Genomic DNA, 22,443 nt, shown 5'->3' on the forward strand with positions numbered 1-22,443 from the left:
TGCAGATGGCTTGAGCAGGGCTCCACTCTTCAGATGAAAAAACTGTGGCCCAGAGAGGCGAAGGTACTTGGCCAGCATCACAGAGCCAGCACGTGGCAGGGCCAGACCTTGAGCCCAGGTCAGCTGCGTGTATTCTGCTCAGTTGGTGCAGAAAACAGTTTTGTCACTCCTATGTCAGGTGTTAGGGACTCCTTTACAGATCTCAGTGGCATCAGTACATCCAGCCCCACCTGGAGACTGCTTTCGCTCTGAAAATTCCCCAGGGCTTCTCTCTGGGCTGAGAGATCTCAGCACCCGTATCTAGAAAATGTTCCCACCCAGACCTGGCTGGATGACTGCTGTTGTAGCTCTGGAAGGTTAGGAACTAAAAAGCCCACTCCTTTACCTAGGGTAGCTAAGATACACTGGAGATGGGGACATGGGGATGGGGCCGATTATCCAGGGGCCTGCATGAGGGGGCAAAAGGCCCTGCAGAGAGAGGGTAGGGAAGGCACTGCCCAGATCTGTGAAGCCATGTGCGTGCACGAGGGGACATTCAGACATGAGTGCAAGGAGGGACCGTGAGCAGGGAGGTCATGTGAGAATACACAGGCATGCCTGCACACCCATGTGAACTTGAGTGCCAGGCCACACACTCTTTTTTTTTTTTTTTTTTTTTTTTAGCTGGAGTCTTGCTCCGTCGCCCAGGCTGGAGTGCAGTGGCATGATTTCGGCTCACTGTGACCTCTGCCTCCCAGGTTCAAGCGATTCTCCTGCCTCAGCCTTCCTAGTAGCTGGGATTACGGGTGCAAGCCACCATGCCCAGCTGATTTTTTTTGTATTTTTAGTAGAGACAGGGTCTCACCATATTGGCCAGGCTGGTCTCAAACTCCTGGCCTGAAGTGATACGCCCGCCTCAGCCTCCCGAAGTGCTGGGATTACAGGCTTGAGCCACCGCACCCGACCCGCACACTCTTTTCAATAATCATGGATGGCCAGGGGTGCAGGGTCTAAAAAGCGCTGGCCAGCCCATCCTGCTGTTCACCGGGCAAGCGACGTCACAGGTCCAGGCTTCAGTGTCCTCATCCATGCTCTGCGTCTGATGGCAATCTAGCCAGGATGTGGGGAAGGGAGGATGCAGTGAGAGCACAGATATGAGAGCATCCTGGAAATAAAAATGTACCTGCAAGAGGTGGTGGTGAATTTTCTTACTCAGGCCAGCTTCTGCCAGGGCTGGCAGAAAGAGGGGGTGGCATGGCACGGAGCCGCAGTGGGTGGAGGACTGGCTTCCACTGCTGTGCCTGAGGAAGCCGCGGCTGTTTCTGGGTGGGATGAGAGTAGTGGGAGGGGGATACTGGCCTTGTGAGAAGAAAAGGGAAGTGTCTGTTTGAGAGGTTTTTGAATGAGTAAAGGAGGACAGGCGCAAACTCCAAGCGCTTCACTGGCACCCGGGACCAAACCCCAATCCCAGTGGCTCCCTGAGGCCGCCCCGCTCCGTCCCGCCCCGCTGACAGCGGCTGGGCTGGAGAAGGCTCTATACGGACACACCTCTGGGGACGGGGAACCCACTGCTCCCAGCTAAAGCAACCCTGTTTCCTGGCCCGCCTCAGACAGGGCTGCAGGCCTTGTTTGAGCCCCTTTCAGGGCACTTGGCCTTGGGTTGTCTGTGGCTGTGCCTGGTCCGCTGTGACTTCCTTTCTACTTGAGCCTTGCTAAGGCAGACTCTACTCCCTCGCTCGTGAGCAGCCAGGCGCCCAGCAAGTCCTCCAACGTCGATCTTGGCCCTAAGACGCCCAATCTGGGCACGGAGTTGTTGAGATCCGGCAGGAAGTCCCTGCTCCAGGGCCAAAGGCCCCACCCGGGCTCCCCCGGATGTCCCCGCACCCCCCTCTATTCTCCCAAAAGAAAGAAGCTGCTTCCCACTTTGGAAACGTTTATTCTGAGCACCGGGAAGGGGGGCGGCGGCGGGCGCCTCACTGGGTGTTGAGCTTCTTAGTGTACTCCTCGAGAGCGCTCAGGAAGCTGACCTTGAAGCTCTCCAGCACGGGCAGCAGGCCCTGGCGGAGGTCCTCGAGCGCGGGCTTGGCCTTCTCGCTGAGCGTGCTCAGATGCTCGGTGGCCTTGGCGTGGTACTCGGCCAGTCTGGCGCCGCCGTTCTCCTTGAGAGCCTCAAGGCGCGCGGCCAAGCGCTGGCGCAGCTCGTCGCTGTAGGGGGCCAGATGCGTGCGCAGCGCGTCCACATGGGCGCGCGCGCGGTCGCGCATCTCCTCGCCCAGTGGGCTCAGCTTCTCTTGCAGCTCGTGCAGCTTCTGGCGCGCGCCCTCTTGGAGCTCGGCGCGCAGCGGCTCCACCTTCTGGCGGTAGAGCTCCATCTCCTCCTGCCACTTCTTCTGGAAGTCGTCCAGGTAGGGCTGCACCTTGGCCTTCACCTCCTCCAGATCCTTGCTCATCTCCTGCCTCAGGCCCTCTGTCTCCTTTTCCAGGTTATCCCAGAACTCCTGGGTCACAGGGCCGAGCTGTTCGCGCAGCTTGCTGAAGGTGGAGGTCACGCTGTCCCAGTTGTCAAGGAGCTTTAGGCTGGAGGGTGAGACAGAAGGGTTGAGGGCTGGCCTCCCAGCGCCCCAGCCTATCAGGGGTGAGCCCTGGGTGACACCTGTCCGCGGAGGTGCAGTGGCCTAGCATTTCCAGTACACTCTCAACCAACACCCCTGCCCCGCCAGGCCATGCCCCGTTGTGCAGCTGGACCGAGGCACAGAGAGGAGCTAAAAAGGAGACAGAGCTGGGACTGGTGCCCAGTTACGTTGGTCTCCAAAGTGGGCCCTTGAAGGACCTCGCTTCTATGCCTCCAGCGCATTCTCCTCTCCGAAGACAGCCCACAGTCTTGCTGGGCAGGAGCAGAGGAGGTGGTGAAGAAGGGAAAGGGGCCTGCTACACTTGCAGGCACAATGTGGCTCTGTGATCACGCATCGGGCAGCCCTGGTCTGTCCTTTGCAGGGGACATGGGCTGTGACCCTGCCTGGAGATCCCATTCCAGTTTCTCCATCCAGACCATCTGTGGGGCCCAGCTCATCAGATATTAGGTGAGGACTCGGCCAGTCTGGCTTCAACATCATCCCACAGGCCTCTGCCCCTTGCCCCTGCCCTCAACCCCAGGCTGGGTCCTTACTTTAGCTGTTTTCCCAAGGTGGAGCCTTCAAACTGGGACACATAGTCTCTGCCGCTGTCTTTGAGCACATCCACGTACACAGTGGCCAGGTCCTTCACTCGATCCCAGGGGCTCTGGGGGGGTTCATCTTGCTGCCAGAAATGCCGAGCCTGGCTCCCTGAGGGTGGGAGGGGAGACCCAGATCAGGCCAGCTGTGGGCTGAGATCTGAGCCGAAAGGCCAAGCTTGGAGGTGGGGGAGAGGGGGCCAGTCAGAAACCTGCTGCCTCTGCCCAGGAGGGTGGGCCACAGGGGTTTAGGGAGAAAGCCCCCCGATGTTGGTTGGCTCCCTAGGTTAGGGGACACCTACCCGTCAGGAAGAGCACGGCCAAGGTCAGCACCGCAGCTTTCATCCTGAAGGGCCGTGGGGGACCTGGAGGAGAAGAAGGGCCTGGCTGAGTGGGGTGCCTTCAGCATGCAGAAGCCCCGTGCTCCCCCACTCATTGCAGCCAGGTGAGGAGAAGGGCACAGAGCAGAAGACCTCAGGTACCCAGAGGCCTGGCCTGGGGCAAGGCCTGAACCTCGAGCTGGGGAGCCAGAGTGACCGGGGTAGGCAGCAGGACGCACCTCCTTCTCGCAGTCTCTAAGCAGCCAGCTCTTGCAGGGCCTATTTATGTCTGCAGCCAGGGGCTGGGCTGGGAGGCTGATAAGCCCAGCCCCGGCCCTGTTGCTGCTCACTGGTCCTGGCAATGTGGAACTTAAGAGTTCAAGGATCAGCTCTGTCCCTGGGGCTGGGCAAATAGAGTGGGCAAACAGCAAGCTGCGGGGGCTGCAGGGCAGGGGTCAAGGGTTCAGTGGGGGCGGGAGGGGAGTGTCTGCAGGCTTGCAGGTCCCCCGGGTGGGGTGGGGGTTCCCTGCACTCATCCCCTTCCCCTCCATGGGAGTGTGTGGGCAGTTGCCATTGTCCATTGTGTTGGCAGAGGAGGGGAGGGGAGGGACGCTGGGACTCCTCCACCAAGGAGACTGCCTCCCCCACCACCAGCATTCCAGGGAGACTACTTCACTCCCCTCCCCCTTCCCCCGCCCTGTCCTCCCACCAGTGCTCCTCTTTAGTCCCCAGCAGGTCCTCCAGGCCTCTCTCCAAGCCTCCCAAACTGGTAAACCTGGGGAGAGGGGAGAGCCCTCCATGGCTCCCAGACTGAGGTTTCGGAGACCTCTTGCATTTCAAAACACTCCAGAGATCAATTCGGAGCTGCCAACGTTTAATTTTGTCATGTAAAGATATTGTCCGCCTCCAAAAAACCCTCACCATCTACAGTGACCATCACTTCAAAAAGGAAAGACTTTAACAAAAAAGGGCATAATCTCAGAATTACATTACAGAATTGAAGCCCCTTAGATTGAAGACGTCTCCCTTTGCATTGTTCACACTTATATTTGATCACGCACAGGTGTGACTGGATCTCAGCCCTTGGGAAGCCCTGGTGTGGCGAGAAGACCTCTGGGCAAAGGAAGTGGCAGGAGACCTGCTTTCTCATTTCACTTGGCCTCCATCTTGCTGGAGGAAGATCATGGGCAAGTTATATAATCTCTCTGAGCCTCGGTTTTCTATCTGCAAAATGGGGCAAGAATGGTCAGGGTTGTTGGAGGCCCCTGAGACAGCCTGTGAATGTAAAGTGCTGTGTGTCCGTTGGTGTTTGCAGCACCATCTTGTCAGGTTTCTCCTGGAAGGCCCAGACCTCCCCCAGCAGGTTACTGATAGGACCTGAGTCCTAGAGCCTGTGATGCAGGCTGAGAGGAACTGTGACATCACTCCAGCCTCTCCCCAGGCCACCATCTCACAGATGAAGAGACTGAAGAGCACAGAGGGACTTTGCCCAGAGGCTGTCATCTCTCAGGGAGTTAGAAGCAAGGCTGGACCTAGAACCCAGTCTCTGGACTTGGGATGCAGGGCAGAAATGTACCCTGTACCATCACTCCAGGAAACTCCCTAACACTAGAAACCAGGCCGACATCTCTGTTTACCAGATCAGGGAGTGGTCGGCCTCATGCCTTTCACTTCAGAGAAGATTCTGGAGCCAGAAAACCTCAAATCTAAGGGTCAGGCAGGTTCAAATCCAGCTGCCTGACCCTGGATGAGTTATGATACATCACCTCCCCACACATCAGTTTCTGATTGAAGATAATGATAGAATATGCCATCGCCCTGAGTTATGGCAGGGGTTACTGTGTGGCAAGCAGAATAACGCTCCCCAAAGATGTCCACAGCCTCATCCCTGGAACCTGTGGCTTTGCTACCTTCCATGGCAAAAAAAGATTTTGCTAGTGTGATTAAGGACCTGGAGATGGGGTGGTTGGCCTGGATTCTCCAGGTGGGCCCATTGTCATCACAGGGGTCCTTAATTATACAAGAGGGAGGCAGTGGCCTCAGAGTCAGAGAAAGAGATGTGAGGATGGCAGTGGAGATCAGACTCATGTGACTGCTGGAAGGGGGCCATGAGCTGAGGGACATGAGCAACCCTTCCCTAGAAGCTGGAGAAGGCAAAGGATTTTTCCCTGCAGCCTCCAGGAGCACAGCTCTGCTGCCACCATGATTTTAGCCCAGTGTGACCCATTTTGGACTTCTGTCCTCCATAACTGTAAGATAATACATTTGTATCGTTTTAAGCATGAAATTTGAACATATATGCAAAACTGTTAGAAAGGTACCTAGCACTTAGTAAACAGTAACTATTCTGTTTTCTAGAATCCCAGTTTCTGGTAATGTATTCCCTTATTCCCACTACACTTGCTTTATCAGATCTGAGACCTCAGCTTCTGCAGCAGGCATGAAGGCAGCATCTCTCTGCTTGTCCTTGACTTGCAGTTGCTGAGATATGGAACATCTTTTCTAGGACTGAAGTGGCCCCAGATGTCTATGGGACTGTGTAGACAGGGAGGTGGCCTTGGTGAGCCATCAGCCTGGGCTGCCTACTTGACCATCCCAGCTGTCTGTAGCTTTAGAAAGTGGGAAGGTGGCTGGTCCCCTGCTGGGACAGCTCACAGGTGTCTCAGGCCAAGAGAGCGTCTTTTCTTTTGGGGGGTAGAGTTTGTCCCAGTCAGCACATGGGGGAATCTCAGAAGCTTACTGGTTGGACTCCAAGATACTTGCCAGTGTTTCACCCTTCTCTTTGGTTTGTTACTAAAATGATCGTTATGGCTAAACCTAGTATTTAACATTTGCGCAGTTCTTTAGTGGCCAAAGCACTTTCACAACTTAGAATATCCCTATAAGGCTGGAGGCCAGATTTTACCCCTGTGATTTTTGCCTGTGGGAAAACTGCAGCTCACAGCTGCCCTGCATCCTTCAGCGGTTACTATTTAGCGCTGGCAGGGGTGGGAATCGGGAGGCCTGGCTTCTAGTTCTTTGAGGGTGGCCTTGCACCCTTGCGGAGCCTGCAGCCTTTGCAGTCTGATCAGGGACTTCTCAGTTTCCTGGCTCGGGGACGGCGAGGCATCAGGATAGGGGGTGCTGTTGAACAGCATCTTACCAAGCAGGCAGTTTCCTTTTCTAAATATACTTATTCACCAGGGTGGCTACTCCATTTTATTGCAAGGTATTTGGCTTAAACTAGTCCAAGCCCCCTTTACTAATATTTTGGAAAGGAAGGAAGTCTTTCTGGACAGAGCTGATGGAAAAATACATAACAACAACAACGACAACAACAAACTGGGTTGATGACACACTCAGACTCAGGGTCCAGCCAGGCATTGTTCAAGGCACTCAGTGGCCACGGGTTGGACTGTTTAGTGGCTGCGGGGCCCACAATGTAGGCCCCTGTTTCCACCCATTTCTTTCCCTCGTCTTGGGAGTCTCCAGAGCGACTGCTCCTGAACAGGGTTACCAAGTCCTGGCCCTGGATGCCCTGACATGTGTAGGAGTGTTGGCAGTGACCGCAAGAGTGGATTTTGCACAGAAAGATTAGCAACTCCTTTCACAATTTATGTCCAAACATACTGGTCCATCTGTATCGGGAGGACTCTGTCCCCTGCTAGGTCTGGCACATAACAGACACCTGCCAAACATCTGCTCAGTGAATGGCACTGGCACCCTAGAGGGAGGGTCACCAGCCTGGTCATAGGGAGGAGTGGGTCCTGGGAGGGGAGGCAGTCTCATACCAGCCCCTGCTCAGAACGTTTCTTCTGGGAGCACGTGGTGTGAGCCAGAATGAGAGTTAGGGAGGGGAGGTGGTGACTGAGCAGGGGAGACAGGACCCCCACCCCCAGTAGTTCCTATTTGGCAACTTTGCTGCGGCTCTTGTGATAGAGCCCCAAGTTAGACCCTTGGGTGGGGCACCGTAGCCAGCTATGCAAGATTCTCTCCTGCCCTCCTGCTTGGAAAAGACTAAGGCCAGTACAGAGCTCATCTTTGATCAGCAGGAGGGAAGCACAGTAGCCCTCTGAGTTCTTGATCTTTGCAGTTGGGGTGGGGTGGGGGCTGGCACAAAGTCAGAAAGAAAACTGTGTAGAGCACGGTTTTCTGTCAACATGGCTCCTGTTTTCTGGAGCTAAGCTCTCCAGTCTGTATCCAGGAGCCAGTGCCCTGCTGCCTACAAAAGCTCACCCTACCTCTGGTCCAAAGGCACCCTGGCTGCTTTTAGGAGGGAGTGGCACCTATCGCAACAGGTGCTACAATTTGCTGGAAGGCATCTGGGTATTATCACTGTTTGGTTCTAGAGACTCGCCTAGTCTTGCATGACAGCGTATACAGACTCAGAGGAGTTTTAGAAGGCCCTTCTTGAGAAGGCTCTTTTCTTCTCTAATCTAAATGGCCCTACAGCAACTTTCTAGCCGCCCTTATGGACTTGAAATCTTTCTTTTCTCTTTGCAGGAGTGCAGTGGTGCGATCACAGCTCACTGCAGCCTCAAACTCCTGGGCTCACATGATCCTTCAGCCTCAGCCTCCTGAGCAGCTGGGACTACAGGCATGTGCCACCAAGCCTGGTTATTTTTTGTAGAGGTGGGGGTCTTGCTATGTCGCCCAGGTTGGACTCGAACTCCTGGGCTTACGTAATTCTCCTGCCTCAGCCTCCTGAGCAGCTGGGATTACAGGCACACGCCACCATGCCCAGCTTGGAAGGCTTTCTAAATTCCCTCCTCTCATTCTTCCTTCTGTGAACTCAGATGGTCTTTCCAGCTTCAGTAAGCTTTCTTCATAGAAGACCTTCAACCACCTGTCTCTTAGCCATGCCTGGAAACTTGCTGGAAACTCTACCCTGCCCTTTGGAGTTCAGGTGTGGGATAAAGGAGAAAACTATAGGAAAATTCCACCCCTGCTCCGCCTTTTTTTTTTTTTTTTTTGAGATGCAGTATCCCGCTGTCACCCAGGCTAGAGTGCAGTGGTGCAATCTTGGCTTGCTGCAGTAACCTCTGCCTCCTGGGTTCAAGCCATTCTCCTGTCTCAGCCTCCTGAGTAGCAGGGACTACAGGCACCTGCCACCACACCTGGCTAATTTTTGTATTTTTAGTAGACACGGGGTTTTGCCACATTGGCCAGGCTGGTCTCGAACTCCTGACCTCAGATGATCCACCCACATCGGCCTCCAGAAGTGCTGGATTTACAGGCGTGAGCCATGCCAGGCCCCTCCCTTTCTTTCCAAATACTTATTTGGCTATCCTTTCACTCGGCCAATGGGGGTCACGTCATGAAGGGTCCAGCCTGTGTCCACTCTTTAAGGATCCTTCCCTGTACTCTTCAAAAGTGCCCTTTCAAGGAAGCTGTTTTCCACCTGGCCCAGCAAATTCAAATGCTCCCTTCTGACAGGGCAGAGTCCGAGCTGGGTGCCCAGGGACACAGTGTGAAGCAGAGTTCAGGCTTCTAGAGAATGCGAGTTTCTTAAGTCACTCAAAGCCCCACCCTTAGCCTGGGAGACCTCTCCAGCCTCCACTGCTCCAGCTCCCACCTACCTGAGGCTTCTTCCAACTAGACTCCAAACCACAGGCAAATAATCTATCAGCCTAAGGACACAATCAGGCTCCTATCTACACAACTTCCTGCTGTCCAACTAAGTAACCAAGTTGTAAGTAAGTGCCTCACAAAAGGAAGGACAAAAGGCAGGACAAAAGGTCTTAGCAACTTGAGTCTGGAGATTTTTTTTTTTAATCCTTTTTAGTTCAACATAAAATGAGAAAGAAAAAAATATTTCTGACATTTTCAAAGAACAGAAATAGGAAAGTATGTTCATATACATTCAACGTATACTGCACATATTGGTTACTACAATACAAAGCAATGAGTTTTTTTTAAAGTGTAGTTTGCAAGATGGCACGGTTAGTAGGCTCACTGGCTTTCATCTGGTGTTGCTGGAGGGTGCAGTCTGCTCTCCCATACATACAGTACCATGTAAACACATCAGGCTGAGTGCGTGGTGGTGGTAGGGCAGGTTGGGGGCATAAGAGTTGGAACAAGCGCAGATAAGTCAACAGCTTTTTAGGGCTTTCTTGGTAAGCCCCCTTCTGGTGAGTAGTTGATGACCCCACCAAGTGGAGGGGAGACTGGGGACCATGGAAACATGGGACAGCTCCCACGAAGGGCTCTTGCACTGCAGAATTCCACTCAAGGGATCTTGGGTCCAGAAGCCGAGCTGCCAGTATCAGTGGAGAAGGACAAGGTGCATGGGGATCCCGCCAGCAACATCAGGATGGCCATGCCGGGCACCCGCTTTCCTCTGTGCAAATTCAGGATGAAAGACTAGGAGGGGACTCGGGACCTCTTGCTCTCCTTTCCCAGAAAAAAAAAGGGTGGAAGAGTCAGTGTATTCAAGGTCTCTCTCTTGTTTTGAAGATCAGAAGGAGATAACCCAGACCCTCTCTCAGCCCCAGCCAGCAGAGAAGACTTTGGTTTCTAACAATGAAGAGAAATAAAGATAACACAAACAATAGCTATTGCGTATGCACTGCTTCAACTGGGGAAAGGAGACCACTGCATCTGTCACTGGCACAAGTAAGAGCTGTTCACAATTACAATGCCTAAAGGAAATACTTTGAACAAAAGGTGCAAGTCACAATTCAAATAGAACAGAATCTGGTTAAACATTTCTCATTTAAACAAAAATTCCTTTTCTCTTTATTAATAATGATAATAACAATAATATCAACATTTACCAAAAACAATTTCTACATGATCAAGAATTAAAATATAGGGGCTGAGGGTACCAAGTGGGGAAGAGGAGGTTAGGAGAGAGGCAGGGCCCAAGGCAACCTCCTACACTTCTTCCCTGTGACAAAGAGGCTGAAAGAGGAGAGCATATATATATATATTATATATAAATATATATTATATATAATATATATAATATATAATATATATATAATATATATACACATATATAATATATATTATATATATACACACATATATAATATATATATGGAGAAACAATCCTTTTTATAGCACAGTATAAAATGAGAATGAAAGATGCCATAGAAAGCATAGTGCACTGATGTTGGGTGTTCAGTCCATGGATAAAACCAGCAGGATGATAAAGGCAACCAACTTTCCAGGTTACAAGAGGGGAACTGAGTTATCCACCAAAAGCAAAGGCTCAAATTGAGACATTCTAACTGGCAAACCATCTATGCCAGGTCATTCTCAGCCTCCGTGCCAAACTCTTCATATGATCTTGGCTGGGACAGACATGTTTTCCGTGGATCCCAGCAGTAAAGACCTCTCTGCGTTCCAGGCTTGGGGGTTTCTCTTTTTTTGTTCTTTTTGTTTTCTAAGTGCCAGAAGCCGTCACCCTTCCTCTCTCCCTTTGCCTGCCATTAGGATTCCAGAGGATGGCATCCTTTAGTATTTGCTTTCACAGAAGAGCAATGCAGGGGGATGGAGGGTGCTCTGCTGATGAAGGCTAGGGAGGGAGTGGCCCTGAGGCCGCTGGCCTCTGAACTCTAACTGCTTTGCTCTCCTGTTTCAAAAAAGGAACGAAAGAAAAAAAAGAAAGGAAGAAAAAGAAAGAAAGTATATCACCTCTGGAAGAAAACATACCAAAAACAATACAAAACACAAACCCCCAAACAAAACAAAAAACCACCAACTCAAATATACTTTCACAAAAGATGGAGAACATGGATTTCCTTCCTGTTTATTTCCTTGGTGACTTGGTCATACAAGCAAACATGGCAAAACCCTCTCAGAACCCAAAAGAACAGCACACGGATGAACCAAATGTGAGGAAAGCAGCTGTGATATTTTGGGTGGAGAGAAACACAAGGGCAATTTGGCGCAACGCTGCTAGATACTGTGGGTTTACAATCAAGCTTTTCATTCCCAAGCTGTACACAAAACCTGGAATAAAGCAGACACAGAGGAGAATTAGTTTGAAAAGAGAAAGGCTCAAATATTCCATTTAAAACCTTTTAAAAAATGCAACGGGTTTACTTTCCCTCAGGTGTTCAGGTAGCTTGCCATACTGAGGCTCTGATGTGGATTTGCCAAGTGGCTTCCCTTTCATCAGGCCTCTTCTGTCAAGGATTTTCCAGATACAACCAATGGTGCCTGCTGTGTACTCTTTGCATTACTCCAGCCAAACAAGCCAATTTCCCCATTCTTTCTACCATGGGCCTCTCATCACACATTTCCCTAATCTGGAAATATCCTGCCACTTGCTTCTGTATGGCCTTAAAAAATATGGCTGGACATATTTTCCTGCCAGGTTTTGTCTTTGAGGACTGAGTTTAAGGACTTCCTCCTTTCCTCATTATGCTGACCGGAGGTCACCTGCATCCTCTGGAGCCGTAGCTCACTTCTGTCGCTATGAAGGCTAGAGCACCTGTAACACACGGCGAGTCTTGTGTCTTATTCCCATAACCGAACCAAGAGACTGTGTTTAGCATTTCTTCTGCACACCCCCACCCCTACCTCGCGCCCTAAAACTAGCAGCGTCGTTAATGAAAAGCAAGAAACTGTGAAGGCCACGAGGGGAGGCGTGGTACTGTCGACTGCACTGGCCACCACAACACATGGGCTGAAGCTCCTGATGGGATCGGGAGCAGGCACTGGGCCACAGGGCTGGTTTGGCTCTGGCCAGGGTGACACTCACTCTCTGTTTCTTGTTACACGCCTGCCTGCTCCATGCTGAAGGAGACTTCGGGGTGCTTGTAGCTGAGCAGAATGTCTGTAATACACGTAGATGGATAGCAAGAGGAGTTTAAATGCTGGCTGCCATCGCTCAGGTCTGGGTGCTCATGACCTCCCAGGCTTGCCCCACATTCTGCAAGACCAAAAAGAACGTATGAGGCTGGCAGGGAACTGGGGGACTAGGAGAGCAAGGGGGAGAGAGAGGAGGAATTGAAGGCAACCTGTCGAGCATCCCACAGCCTGACTCCCAGCCCTGAATTCTAGCTCACAGCAGGCCCTCAAGGTGTTGAGTGACGATGGGCGGGGGCCAAGATTCTTCCTATATTCTCCTCTACCTGTTCCGCTTTTTTCCCTTTTCCTTTACCCTTTCCCATCCTTAGGTAAGATCAACTACTGTAGTGTGAGAGAAGATAGAGGACTCCTTCAGAAAGGATCACCTCTTAAAGAGTGAAAGGGAGAATAATTTTACTGCCTGCAGGCACCCATTCCTGGGCACTGTCTGTGTTCCAGACACTGTGCTAAGCACTTGATACTCACTAAGCCAGCCAGCCCTCAGGGCACAATGCAGGATAAAGGCTCTATCGTTTTTGCCACTTTACAGATGAGGATCTCGGGGTCCAGAAAGCCAAGTGCCTCACCTGCAGAGCCTGAAAAGGACAGCCTTGGGACTGGTGGCAGACCTGCCCCGCCCAAGGCCTACGCCTATTTGTTATGACACCCTCCCTTGACTGGCTCCAAGGAGAGGTAGAAATGTGCCATTAGGACCTGATGCCCTCTAAGCAGAACTGGAAAAAGTGATTGAAGGCATATCGTCACAGAGATGAGAGACAGGAATGGGAGAGCCCTGTGCCATCTGGCCAGAAGCCACACCTCCTTTACACACCCGCACTCAGGGAAGACCAGTGGGGAAAGGGGCTGTGTCCAGAACCTGTGGGATGCTGTGGCTCTACCTCCCCATGAGCTCTTCCTACGGAAGAGAGGAGCAGTTATGGAAGATGGAGGGAGGTCCCTCCAGGAACTTCTCTGGAGTGCCCCATGCATAAGGCTCCTCACCCTCATTTTCCCCATCCTGAAACTGCTGGCTGCCCATGAGCGAAGACTGACTGAGAACTGCATCCGACATCCGGGCAGAGCTAAGTGCTTTCCCAGCCACGAGACTCATTCCTGGCAAGTTATCCAGCTGTACCTGCAGAAAACAGTTAAGAGAAGAAATAAGCACACGAGACACCACTCTCAGGCAACCCCTAGAGACAGCCGGTCCTTCTGAAGGAGCCCAGGCAAAAGACAGCCCAGGGCCCCACTCCAGACTCCTTCCTCTACAGCACCACACAAAGGGGGTGCTCCACAGCGACAGTGTGGGAAGCTCCTTGGCTTTGCCCAGTGGGGGGGCTGAGGGTGGGGCGGATGTGGCAAATCTCAGCTGGTGGTGACATCTTGACACCTACATGGCCTTCTAAAACCAGGTTTCTGACCTATCCCCATCTCCACTGGGACTTTGTCTTAGGACAGCACCGTCCAGTCACACTCTGCAGTGATGGAAATGTTCTCTGTCCTGTCCAATATGGTAACCAGTAGCCACAAGTGGCTACTGAGCACTTAAAGTGTGACTGGGCTGGGCGCGGTGGCTCATGCCTGTAATCCCAGCACTTTGGGAGGCCGAGGCGGGTGGATCATGAGGTCAGGAGATCGAGACCATCCTGGCTAACACAGTGAAACCCCATCTCTAATAAAAATACAAAAAATTAGCTGGGCTAAAAAAATTTAGCTCTACTAAAAATACAAAAAATTAGGTGGCGGGCGCCTATAGTCCCAGCTACTCGGGAGGTTGAGGCAGGAGAATGGCGTGAACCCGGGAAGCGGAGCTTGCAGTGAGCCGAGATTGCGCCACTGCACTCCAACCTGGGTGACAGAACAAGACTCTGTCTCAAAAAAAAAATAATAATAAAAAATAAAGTGTAACTGGTGTGACTAAGGAACTGAATTTTAAATTGTTTTAAATTTTAATTGGTTTAGATTTGAATAGCCACATGTGGCTAGCTACTAGACTAGCACCACCCTAGGAAAACAAAACTTTGCTGAGGCCCACCAGCTCCCCTGATCTGAGTAAGCTCAACGTAGCTGCTGAAAAATAACCAGAAGCCTATGGGCTCATTTGCTGGGGCCTGAGTTTAGACTGAGAAGAGGTTTAATAACCAAAAATACAGGGAACAGATGGCAACTATTTCTGATTCTTTGGTCTAAAATTTGGAGCATAGATTCTACTTGAATTAAGGTTTGGTCTGTTAGGGTGGCTCAAAGAAAATGCTCTTAAGGTAGGCGAATTGCCTGAGCTCAGGAATTCGAGACCAGCCTAGCCAACATGGTAAAACCCCATACCTACTAAAAATACAAAAATTAGCCAGGCGTGGTGGCAGGCACCTGTAGTCCCAGCTACTCAGGAAGCTGAGGCACAAAAGTCACTTGAACTGGGGAGGTAGAAGTTGCAGTGAGCTGAGATCGCGCCACTGTCCTCCTGCCTGGGCGACAGAGTGAGACTCCATCTCAAAAAAGAAAAAAAAAGAAATGCTCCCCACCGTTTCCAGAAAGGCTGGATGCTGACTGAGGAGAGCGGCCAAGAGAGGCTACCCCACATCACTATACTCTGTTTCAAGGCTGGGACTGGGAGGATCCACCTCTGTGCAGCAGGTGGGACCAACATACATAAGCATCGTCGCTGTTCTGGATCGTGTGGTGTCTCTGGAGGGCCCGGGGCCTGTGGTGCTCATGGACGGAGGGGCGTGCTGGGTACCCGAGCCCATTGTGATCCGGCAGCTCCACTGCTTGTCCTGGAGAACTTCTATCCATGCAGTTCCCTATGACAGGCTCTGAGGAGACACAGCAGAATAGAGTCAGTGGGGCGGAACTTCTCCCAGCACTGGAAACTCCCATCCAAGAAATGTCTTGCAAGGGACAACGGGCAAGGCTGAGGAGATCATGTACACCAACCGCTGATCCTCAGCCGGCGTCATGGCTTAGAAGAGCCTGGACCAGCCCTCCAAAAGACGAGCTGTAGGGGAGGGGACCACACCCTTAGGGAAAAAATTCCACATAACAGGGCATGGCTGGACCCCACCGAACCTTCTCTTCTTTCATTTCTCTGTTGAATTAACAGTGATCTATTCCCAAACCTAAATGCACATGAGAATTACTCTCGGAGCTTTCAGGGCCCTCTAGCCCTAGAGGATGCATCTGTTCTGTGGCTGGCTGCGTCCTCTCTCCTCCCCCGGTGACCTCAGTGTACCACGCTGCTACTCTCCTCTTTCTACTTCTCTAACTGCTGCTTCTGACTCCTTTGATGGCCCCTCCACCCTTTCTAAGCAAGTACTCTCCACATTTTTGTCCTTGACCTTCTCTCTCCCCACACTTACTCTGGCAACATCATCTATTTTCATGGCTGTACTGCCTTTATGTAAAGAATTACTGAAGTGCTCCTTTAAGCCCCAGATCCATACTTCCAGCTACTTACTAGGTATCTTTCCCTGGATATCTAACCAGCATGTAACACTCACCATGTCCAATTCCAAACCCATCCGCTTCCCCCATAACCTGCTACTCCTTCAGACATTGTCGTTTTGATGCCTCATTTTCCAAATCTTCCAGGCATAAGCTCTTGGGGCCACTATTGATTCCTTACTCCTGGTGCTGAATCTAACTCTGCAATGCTGGTCACTTCAGTCCCTTTGTTGCCAATCTCATGGAAACCTGATTACCTCTTGCCTGGATTATTATGCTAGCCTCATAACCAATCCCCTACTACTACCCTACAAAGACCAACCGTTCTGTAGTCCATTCACTTTCATTTTACAACACTGCCCTGGGCTATCTTCCAATCAGTGTCTCATATTCCCCGCTCCATACATTCTAAGCTCTAGTCAAATGGGACCACTTAACTGTTCCCCATCTATGCACAATTCTATGCATTTGCCCTCACTGTTCCTTCTATCTGCAAATAACTGATTCTTCTGCCTTCACTCCTGCCAATCCAAAGCAACTCATCATTCTACATCCATATCATATGCTATTGTCTTTATTAAACTTTTCCTTTCAAACAGAAATAGATCATCTCTTCCTTTAAACTTCAAAAGACTTTGTCTCTGATTGCTCTAACATTATCCTTGGTACCATGTTCAATTATGTACTTAATCATTCACATTAGACTATAAATTCTTTGCAGGCAAGAACTATATCTCATGTATGTCTGTGAATCTTCAGTGTTCTAGAACATTGTCCTATACCCAGTATTATGATCTCTTTCACTGATGTCAGTAAATGCTCTTTAGGCCGGGTGTGTGTAATCCCAGCATTTTGGGAGGCCGGGGCAGGTGGATCACTTGAGGTCAGGAGTTTGAGACCAGCCTGGCCAACATGGCGAAACCCCACCTCTACTAAAATTACAAAAATTAGCTGGGTGTGGTGGCGTGCCCCTGTAGTCCCAGCTACTCAGGAGGCTGAGGCAGGGGAATTGCTTGAACTCAGAAGGCAGAGATTGCAGTGAGCCAAGAGCATGCCACTGCACTCCAGCCTGGGCAACAGAGTGAGACTCTATCTCAAAAAAGAATAATAAAAATAAATACTCTCTTAATATGGGTTACTATCCTGTCAGAGCATACCGTTCTATGGACTAGAATTGGAGAGAAAAAGGAATGAGTATTTCTTCTTGATCAAGGATAGTCAAGAAGACTATCAAAGCCACACCTATGTTGACAGGATCCTCCTGGTAGCACTTTTGACTTCAGTCTTTAAAAGCCTGGGACTTGAAAATAAGTTGTGTTTGCTTGGTTGGTTTTCTGAGTTAAAGCTTCTTGGAAACTACTGAGCTTATCTTGGATGAACTGACTCTTGGTGGGACTAAGTTTAAAACAAAATCTCTTAATAGCAAACACAGCTGTAATGCTAACTGTGCCATTCCAATGATCTATTTGAATAATGAAAGTAAAGCATACTTCTTGAATGTTGGGTAAAGGATTTCAGGTCTCTGTATTTCAATGGTTTTCTATAATGATTAAGGTTAGGCTGGGACTTAGGGGCAGAGGCAGGATGGAAAGGGAGGGGAGCTAACTGACATGCCCATTGCTAGTAATGCAAGACATTCTGGAGAAAAATTAGAGGAGGGAGCTTCCCAGCTACCAAAGATGATGGCAAGTGAGAAATCTTTTGAAAGTTCTCTGAGCAAAGAGGTAAAAGGAACAGCCAGAAGCCAACTATTTTGCTACAGAAAGCTAAAAGCCAGCAGAGAGAAGATAAAAGAAAACCTACACCAGGACTTGCTCTGTGGGATTAGCCCACCCGTCCTACCCACTCTGCCCAATTCCTCTCAGTGGGCACTGCTCGCATGTTGGCGCCAGGGCCAACCAAAAACCACTGGCAGGAAGTGGTGCAACATGGTTGTGTGGGAGTGAGGAAATGGCGATTCTGTCTGCTTTGCCAAGAAGCAATGCGAGCAGCCGCTTCTTACTTTTTCAAAAACCTATATTGTCTTCTTTGATAACTAACATCATCCACTCAATTCCTTGGGGTGCTTTTTTCCTTTAAGCCTGATTATATAGTTGGATGCAAATCTCATCAGTTGCATCTCTTTGCTCTCCGCAAGGACAAACATGAGCGCTCTCCTGTTTAAAGATTTTTAAAACATCATTACTAACCATGAGGAAACGGCAAAGCTAACAAAATGTATATAGTCCTGGTTGGAGCCTTCCTGCCTCTTCTGGAGGCCTCAGTGTTTTGGTTTGTTTGCCGTGTCTTTTAAGGCTCTTTTCCTTCCCTCTCTCAGACTTGTTTTTATCCCTGAGAATGGGGCCTCTGCAAACCAAAACACCCACCCTCCTTTGGGCTCTGCCTTGTCTGCTGTCTTCCCCGCCTTCAGGTCTGATGCCTGTAGGCACCAAGACAGAGCAAGCAACCACCTGACAAATCATGTAGGGGGCCTTCCTGACTCCCAGCCCAGAGCTCATCCTCAGCCAAGCTGGAGTTGAGCACAAGGGTCATGAGCACAAGCTCTGGCGTCAGGAAGAGTTGGCCGTGAATCCTGGCTTAGCTGCTTCCTGAGGAGCAGGAGCTCGGGCAAGTTATCTTGCTTTGCTGGGTCTTAGTTATCTGTACAACTGGACTGACTCCATGGGTGTGGAGTGCTTCATAGAGGTTACTACACTGTAAAGGCTCAATAAAGTCTAGCATGATTTATATTCAGTTTAGAGATGTTATTTCTGAGTGCATAAGGACGTACTGAGTCAGCTGACAAAAACAAACAAGGAAATTGATTTAATCACAGAACCCTGCTTGCAGAATTATGAGGGACAATATACCCATATGTAAATGAACAAATGACTCAGGGAAACTTTAATTTCCAGGAGAAGCCTCTGATTCACGACAGACAAATGTCAGTTAAAAGCCAGATGAAAAAGAGTATTAATAGGAGTCAGGGGATACCCCAGGGCTCTGTCTGCTCAAGTTTCAGTATCATCGGTAGGTCAAAGACCTGGAAGGGCTAGCATCTTTCACTTGGCAGCTGTGGTTGGAGGGTGCAGAGTGGGCAAGGAGGCGTAAAGGAAAAAATACATGACCAGGGGATCAGAAAACTTGAAGTCAGGACCCAGCTCCCTCACCAGCAAAGTGTTGGCAAATCTTTCAGCTTCTCCTCAAGGTTCCTGATCTGAAAAATGAGGGTTGTTTGGGGGCTCGAAAAGACAACACATGTGAAAGAGTCTTTAATCAACTGTAAAAGACCAAATAAGTCAAGTCTGATTTTTGGTAAGAATGCTGACCCTGAGTCTAGAAGTCCTTTGTGACACTCTATAAATAAGACCCTATCGACCATTTTGGGGGGTACAAACAGACTAACCCACTGCCCAAGGAATATGACATTCAGGATCAAATCTTTGGCAACCCTTTATACCAATTCAGCAGCTACCAAAGTCATGGAGGAAAGACGCTTCCCAAGAGCTACATGCTCGAATATTTATCAAACTAAAGCTAAGAGAGTGCAGAGGTGGGATGATCGTCCGATCACACAAGGGGAAAAATGCACAAACGGACACAATGCGCACCACCCACCTTCCCGGGGAACTTTGGGGCAACTTGCACAATTCTCTATTGAATCTGTCAATGTTGACTCGTCCTTACTCACTTACTGGGTTTTGAGAGAAAAGGGGAGCAATGACGTGACTGCATACTCCCCTTAAAGGTTCTGGGGTAACCCCTCCCACTCTGTCAGCATTTTACTGCTCTATGAGGCCTGAGTAATAAAGCTGAGGCTGACTGAGCTCAGAGAAGAGGATGTGGTTTTCTTTGTGAGTTCCAGTTGGTAATCTCATGGTGTAGATTGGTTATGCTGCTGTATTTATTTGCAAAGTCAAAAAGATCAAGTGTGTGTGCCACTATAGAAGAAAGACAAACCTTGTTTTTCCTTCTAGGGTGGCAGGCAGGGAGATTACAGACAGCATGGGGCATGTGAAATCCTGACACTTCTACAAATTGGGAAGAAACCTTTGGCATGCTGCCTGCTTAGAGCTCTCACAGTGCCTGGCCTCATACTGGCTGGTGGCAAATCGCCATCAAGGAAATAGGTAACCATGGACACTGATAAGATGGCATCTAATTTTCCTTTACTAATACCAATATGGCTGGGTGTGGTGGCTCGTGCCTGTAATACCAGCATTTTGGGAGGCCAAGAAGGGAGGATTGTTTGAGCCCAGGAGTTCAAGATCAGCCCCAGCGACATAGCAAGACCCCATCTATACCAAAGGGAAAAAAAAATTAGCTGGGTGTAGTGGCACGCGCCTGTAGTCCCAGCTGCTCAGGAGGTTGAGGTGGGAGGACTGCTTGAGCCCAGGTCGAGGCTGCAGTGAACCGTGGTTGCACCACTGCACTCTAGCCTAGGTGACAGAGCAAGACCCTGACTCAAAAAGTAACTAAATAACACCAACAATCCCTGTTCATCTACCCTTAAGAAATGCTAAGAAGATCACACTAGCTCTGCTCTTCTCAGTCATACTTCTTGCAGCACTCAGTACCTAGCACTTCATAGCAAAGCTGTTTATGAGCTTGTTTTACATCCCCTAGTAGAGTAGAAGCTCCCTGAGGACAGGTTATCCTTTCATCTCTGCGTTCTCACAGCACCTACAGTAGAGTCTTGTGCAACACAGTTGAGATGGAGGGACCATTAAAAGAAACAGCAGGCATTCCTTCCTGGCAAAAAGGTTGAGAAGAGTGAGCTCCCCCACTTGCCTGCAGAGTGGTGGGGGCACAGCATTATAAGCCTTTCGTGACAGAAGTGAACAGCAAATTATCTGATGATTTTTTCAGTAAAGTAAAAATGTAAGCTCTGGAGTTTTTAAAAGAAACCTGAAAGCCAGGCATGGTGGCTCATGCCTATAATCCCAGCACTTTGTGAGGCCGAGGTGGTTGGATCACTTGAAGTCAGGAGTTCAAGACCAGCCTGGCCAACATGGTGAAACCCCGTCTCTACAAAAAAAATTAGCCGGGTGTGGTAGTGCACACCTGTAATCCTAGCTACTTAGGAGGCTGAGGCAGGAGAATCGCTTGAACCCAGGAGGGGGAGGTTGCAGTGAGCCGAGATCGTGCCACTGCACTCCAGCGTGGGTGACAGTGTGAGACTCTGCCAAAAAAAAAAAAAAAAAAAAAACTTGAGTTTTTTTCACAGTACAGCTGAATCTAGACGATGCATTTTAGAAAACCTCTGTCCTTAGCTTCTACTAATGCCTTCATGTACGCTGTACTTCAAACCAGCCAAGCCTGCTGCTGTCCTTGGAAAATTCCTTGAGACGGTCTCACCCATTGTTCTTTTCTCTTGCTTCTCCTCTAGATCCAAATGGCAAACCTTCTTCATCCACCAGGACCCAACCCACAGGCTACTTATTGCTGGAAACCTACGTTGTTCCTTGGATTGAAGTAATCTCTCCCTCCTCTGGTGCGCCCACAGCACTTGCACCAACAGTGGGTACTCAACAGACTAGCGTGCCTGCCGAAGAAGGGGTCCTCTGACAATCAGGGGACAATGGGGAATTATGCTCTCCAGACTTTGTACACACAGAAGTCACACAGGAAGGAAGGTAAAGAGAAACTAGAGAAAATAATTTTTGAAGAAAAACATTTCAGGAAGTATTGAAAGTACACGGTAACTCAGCCTGGGGCAGGGGTGGAGGGCAGCAGCACTGTTTGCTGCAGCTATGCTCCTTCCTCAGTGCCCTGCACACCCGGGACTTGCTCGGTGAGCATCTCTCGTGTCAGTGACAGCTAGTGTGAGTACTCTTATGTTCAGCTGCCACTGACTACCTCTTGACTTTGGGGACAAGTTACTTAATCTCTGTGCCTCCGCTGTTTCACTGGTAAATGGGAATAAGAGTTGGTTATTCTAGGGTTGTAGGATTGTTGTAAGGATTAAATGAATCCGTATGTGAACAGCATTTGGTGCCTGGCACATGGAAGGCACAACAGAAATGTGAGCTCAGCCGGGCGTGGTGACTCACACCTGTAATCCCAGCACTTTGGGAGGCCAAGGCGTGCGGATCACGAGGTCAGGAGATCGAGACCATCCTGGCTAACACGGTGAAACCCTGTCTCTACTAAAAATACAAAAAATTAGCCGGGCGTGGTGGCGGGCGCCTGTAGTCCCAGCTACTCGGGAGGCTGAGGCAGGAGAATGGCATGAACGTGGGAGGCAGAGCTTGCAGTGAGCTGAGATCGCACCACTGCACTCCAGCCTGGGTGACAGAGCAACACTCCGTCTCAAAAAAAAAAAAAAAGAAAACGTGAGCTCATCTCCTTTTCATGCCAACTATAGTGTGCTAATCTGCTGGAAGCTTCCATTTGCAGGGGAATCTTTTCCACAACATCCCCATACCATTATCCCACCTCTGTTAGAAAGCTCCCAGGCTGCTAAGGCAGCCTGTTCTGGAGAGTTCTTATAAAGGTCTTCCACAGGGTGTTGAAATTTGCTGCAACTTCTATCTTGATCTTGGTTCTGCCCCATAATATGAACCCAGAAAAATCTAATCCCTTCTTCCATCTAACAAGCGTGATGTTTCTCTTAGTTTTTCCTCCCAATCCTAAATACCCTCAGGTCTGTTAACCATTCCACCTATGACCTGGTTCTGAAAGCTCCCACCCTCCTATGTCTACTAAGAATACAGCAGCCACAGGTGAACA

The 22,443-nt window shown here is 50.0% G+C and overlaps 2 protein-coding genes and 1 long non-coding RNA gene across 10 annotated transcripts in view; 1 reads left to right on the top strand and 2 right to left on the bottom strand.

Annotated features, from left to right (window-relative positions):
• The first annotated feature begins 1,853 nt into the window (after positions 1–1,853).
• Positions 1,854–10,274, top strand: LOC129393414 (uncharacterized). The gene is made up of 3 exons (XR_008620271.2): positions 1,854–3,059; positions 3,477–3,635; positions 4,574–10,274. It is a non-coding gene; the product is annotated as an uncharacterized LOC129393414 (long non-coding RNA).
• Positions 1,898–4,876, bottom strand: APOA1 (apolipoprotein A1). Of its 2 annotated transcripts, XM_003820081.6 has the most exons (5): positions 4,572–4,876; positions 3,750–3,913; positions 3,493–3,555; positions 3,146–3,302; positions 1,898–2,556 (listed from the first exon to the last, which is right to left on the bottom strand). In XM_003820081.6, exons 3-5 carry the CDS (start codon positions 3,533–3,535, stop codon positions 1,953–1,955), a joined length of 804 nt encoding a protein of 267 aa, XP_003820129.1. In that variant the 5' UTR covers positions 3,536–3,555; positions 3,750–3,913; positions 4,572–4,876; the 3' UTR covers positions 1,898–1,952. The 2 variants fall into 2 exon arrangements, with proteins under 2 accessions (XP_003820129.1, XP_054950847.1); XM_055094872.3 differs by lacking the exons at positions 3,146–3,302; positions 4,572–4,876 and having other exon boundaries at positions 3,493–3,761.
• The window catches only part of SIK3 (SIK family kinase 3), a 251,912-nt gene continuing 238,712 nt past the window's right edge, over positions 9,244–22,443 (bottom strand). For all 7 annotated transcript variants that reach the window (XM_063608271.1, XM_034933783.3, XM_034933781.3 and 4 more), the window contains 4 exons: positions 14,941–15,104; positions 13,294–13,426; positions 12,203–12,373; positions 9,244–11,448 (listed from right to left, as the gene is read on the bottom strand). In XM_063608271.1, coding sequence (XP_063464341.1) covers positions 12,216–12,373; positions 13,294–13,426; positions 14,941–15,104 — 455 coding nt within the window. In that variant the 3' untranslated portion in view covers positions 9,244–11,448; positions 12,203–12,215. The remainder of the gene's footprint in view (positions 11,449–12,202; positions 12,374–13,293; positions 13,427–14,940; positions 15,105–22,443) is intronic.

This window comes from Pan paniscus, chromosome 9 (assembly GCF_029289425.2).
Source record: "Pan paniscus chromosome 9, NHGRI_mPanPan1-v2.0_pri, whole genome shotgun sequence".
NCBI lineage: Eukaryota > Metazoa > Chordata > Mammalia > Primates > Hominidae > Pan > Pan paniscus.